Source organism: Eimeria maxima, genomic scaffold (assembly GCF_000499605.1).
Source record: "Eimeria maxima Weybridge genomic scaffold, Emw_scaff674, whole genome shotgun sequence".
Taxonomy (NCBI): domain Eukaryota; phylum Apicomplexa; class Conoidasida; order Eucoccidiorida; family Eimeriidae; genus Eimeria; species Eimeria maxima.
The window spans coordinates 15,001-19,092 of NW_013566682.1; the positions used below are offsets into that span (position 1 = coordinate 15,001).

A 4,092-nucleotide genomic window follows, 5' to 3' on the forward strand; every position below is an offset into this window, starting at 1 on the left:
CCTTATTAGGTGTCTCCTTTTTCTTGTGTGTCTCCTTATTATGTGTCTCCTTGTCTCCTTTGTTATGTGTCTCCTTGTCTCTTTGTTCTTATGTGTCTCCTTGTCTCCTTTCTTATGTGTCTCCTTATTAGGTGTCTCCTTATTATGTGTCTCCTTGTCTCCTTGGTTATGTGTCTCCTTATTATTTACCTGCTTGTGTGTATAATTTACAAACAAATAGATGATGATTAATATAAATAAAACTAAGAGACTCTATACGTCGTAACCTGCACAAAGGAGACACCCACAGCACCTCCTGCTGCTGCTGCTGCTGCTGCTGCTGCTGCTGCTGTTGCTGCTGTTGATGCTGCTGTTGATGCTGCTGCTGCTGCTGTAAGGAGACAGTTAATATCCGTACCTTGATGCTAATGCCCTCCTATGTAAGACACGCAATGGTGTCCTTTGATGGATTTGCATGCCTCCTTGCTGCTGCAGTTGCTGCTGCAGTTGCTGCAGTTGCTGCTGCTGCAGCGGCTTGTAGCTAAACACTAAGGCCTCATAACATTTTACCTTCTCCTCTGCCCCTAGCTGCAGCGCTAGCCGCAGCAACTTGCTGTTGCAATGAAATTGTAGCTGCTGCGCGGACACAGCAACAGAATCTGCAGCAGCAGCAGCAGCAGCAGCAGCTGCTGCTGCTGCTGAATTGCTGCTGCTGTTGTTGCTGCGAAGGGACTTTCCCAATGGGGTACGTGATGCGGCACACAGATTCAAAAGCGTGCTGCTGCTGTTGCTGCTGCTGCTGCTGCTGTTGCTGCTGCTATCTGTAGGGTCTGCCCCATTGATACCCTGCTTCTGCTGCTGCTGCTGCTGCTGCTGATGTGTCTTCTGATTAAGCAGCACTGCAGCAACACGTGTTGCTGCTCTATTGGAGTCTCTGCAGCAAAAAGGAAGGAGACGATTGTTGCTGCCCTCCTGCTGCTGCATGCACTGCAGCAGCAGCCCATCGATGTCCTCAACACTCCCTGCTGCTGCTGCTGCAGCTGATGTAGTAGCAGCACAAGAAGCAGCAGCAGCAGCAGGAGCACCTGTTGCTGCTGCTGCTCCCCCTGTTGCTGCTGTCTCCTTGCGGCAGCGCTTGGGGCAGGGTAAAGGATCCTGCATCTGCCCTTCAGCATCTGCAGCACCACAAGAGATACAGCAGCAGCAGCAACCACATCTGCTGTTGCTGCTGCTGCTGTTGCTGCTGCTGCTGTTGCTGCTGCTGCTGCTGTTGCTGCTGCTGCAGCAGCAGTCCCTAGAAAGAGAGGCAATAAATTCCTCGGGGGTTTTCTCGCATTTCTCCAACAGCAAAGCAAAAGGACGGCCTTCCCCTAACATACGCACGTCTGCGTCTTCTCTGCAGCAGCAGCAGCAGCAGCAGCAACAGCAGCAGCAGCAGCAACAGCAGCAGTAGTCGTTATTGTTTTGTGTTGTACAAGTAGCAAGGATAGTACTAGGAGCAGTAGCAGCACCTGCTGCTACCCCCTTGATAACAACCACAAACAGTAGCAACAGCAGCAGCAGCAGCAGCAGCAGCAGCAGAAGCAGCAGCAGCAGCAGCAGGAATATTTTCCTCACCTGCCTGCAGCCATGAATTTAAAAGTCTTTGCTTTAAATATTTGCTGCAGCGGAAGCCCCAAAGCTTCTTCTACCGACATATCCAACTGCATGCATGCAGCATAAACCCTAAACCCTAAACCCTAAACCCTAAACCCTAAACCCCAGGCAACGCAGGTTTGGGGTGTCTTACAAGGGTGTTGTAGGGTTTAGAGCGAGGGTTTAGATAGTGGATATAGATCTAAGGTTTAGGGTTTATATATGGGGGTTCCAGCTAGGGTTTATCGGCTAGGGTTTAGGGTTTAGGGTTTTAGGGTTTAGGAGGGTTTAGGGTTTACGATTTACCTTCCTCTGTCCACCAATAATCCACTCGGCCTGACTAAGAAGACGAGTAAACTTCGAGTAGCGACCTGCAAGGACACCCAAACCCTAAACCCTAAACCCTAAACCCTAAACCCTAAACACTAAACCCTAAACCCTAAACCCTAAACCCTAAACACTAAACCCTAAACCCTAATGGGGGACTCACCAGTAACAACGAGAGACTTCAAAGAGAAGGAGAGATCTCTTAGCTGCCCGCAGCAACTAGTACTCCCATTGGTTACAGCAGCAGCAGCAGCATTTGCTGCTGCTGCTGCTGCTGCTTCTGCTGCAACACTGCATTCTGCTGCACAAGTTGCTGCAGCAGCTGCTGCAGCAGCAGCAACTGTGGGGCTGCTGCAGTTGCTGCCATGGTTGTTGCATGCAACGACAGCACTAAGGGAGCATGCCTCCGGTGCTGCCCAATCAGGCCAATCTGTTGTTGTTGCTGCTGCTACTTGCTGCTGCTGCTGCTGCTGCTGTTGCTGTTGCTGTTGCTGCTGCTGCTGCACAGCAGCTAGACGGGAGAGGCCGCACCGCAGCAGAGCTAAGAGGAGCTGAACCTTCACAAATTGCTGCAGCGGCACTTCTTCGGCTGCTGCTGCTCCTGCTACTCCTGCTGCTGCTGCTGCTGCTGTTGCTGGTGCAGGAGCTGCAGCAGCAGCAGGAGGAGTAGCAGGAGCAGCAGCAGCAAGACAACCAGGCAGCTGTACAGTAATAAGCTGATGGAAGAAAGGACGGCTAAGGGCAGTCCATGCATAAGATGGATCCATTGATAAACCCTTACCATCAGCAGCAGCAGCAGCAGCAGCAACAGCAGCAGCAGCAGCAGCTGCTGCCTCAGCAGCAATATGATTGGATTGCTGCAGTAAACCCTCAGGCGCCACTCCTCTAAGGCCAGCGAGCAGCAACAGCTGTGCGAGCGCAACTGCATGCAACGGTAGCTGCTGCTGCTGCTGCTGCTGTTGCTGTTGCTGCTGCTGCTGGGTACTTCCTGCAGCAGACTTCATCAGCTGCAGCAGACATAGAGGGCCCCCTTGGGGGCCCCCTAGATCTAGCCAAGAGAGGCCCCTACAATAAGAGCATGTCTTTGCTTCTGTAGGGAGGAAGCAACCATTATCAGCAGCAGCAGCAGCTGCTGCTGCAGCAGCAGGAGGAGCAGGAGCAGCAGCAGGAGATGTGCTGCAGCAGCAACAAAAAGAGACAGTAAATGGTAAAGGAGACAGTAAATTATACTGAGGAGACAAAAAGGAGACACCTAAATTATATAAATTATATTCACGTAAATCGCAGCAACCTCGTAAGCGGAGCCTGCAGCGCCAGCAGCAACTTGCTGCATCTGCTGCTGCTGCTGCTGCTGCTGCTGCTGCTGCTGCGGTGTTGCTTGGTGCTGCTCCAACTGCACAGGGACGTGCTGATGGAGGGTCACATGTTGTAGCTGCAACACCATTTGCTGCTGTTGCTGCTGCTGCTCCTGCAGTGTTTACTGCAGCAGTAGCAGCAGCAGCAGCAGCAGCAGCGTTGTCTTCTCTGCCTCCTTCCATTGCTGCTGCCTGCTGTACTGTTGTCAACCTCGCTGCAGCAACAGCAGCAGCAGCAGCAGCAGCGAAGCTGCTGCTGCTATTGCTGCTGCGTTAGCTCTGGTACTGCTGCTGCTGCTGCAGTCTAAGAAGTAGCGTGCATGCGCCAACAGCAGCAGCAGCAAAGGAGCAGCAAGAAAGGGGGTCCCCTATTAATTAATAATTATAATCAAGGAGGAGTCAGCAGAGAGGGGGGCCCTGGGGGCCCCTCCTTACAAGAAGATCATGGCGAAGGGGCCCTGGGGGCCCCCGAACCTGCTGCTACTGCTGCTACTGCTGCTGCTGCCGTACTACTGCTGCTGCTGCTGCTGCTGCTGCTGCTGACGAGGACAAGGGTGTTAAGTATATAATTTTATTTATTAAGGAATAATATATTATTAATAATTAATTATTATTATTATCTTTCTTATGAACAAAGTTAATAAGGGAATATAGGGCAAGAGGGCCTCCTGCTTCTGCTGCTGCTACTGCTGCTGCTGCTACTGCTACTGCTGCCGCTGCTGCTGCTTAAGGCTGGGGCTGCGGTGTACAGGCAGCTCAGTAAGGCCGTGGGACACGAGAGGGGCGGGGGGGGAGG

At 52.2% G+C, this 4,092-nt stretch overlaps 1 protein-coding gene across 1 annotated transcript; it reads right to left on the minus strand.

Moving 5' to 3' along the window:
* Positions 1–384: 384 nt before the first annotated feature.
* EMWEY_00040660 (hypothetical protein, conserved) lies at positions 385–2,708 on the minus strand (the record flags this gene model as incomplete). The annotated part of the gene is made up of 5 exons (XM_013482587.1): positions 385–1,154; positions 1,359–1,375; positions 1,597–1,682; positions 1,921–1,985; positions 2,105–2,708. The coding sequence occupies 5 exons, from the start codon at positions 2,706–2,708 to the stop codon at positions 385–387; spliced, it is 1,542 nt and encodes a 513-aa protein (XP_013338041.1).
* Between the last annotated feature and the right edge of the window lie 1,384 nt (positions 2,709–4,092).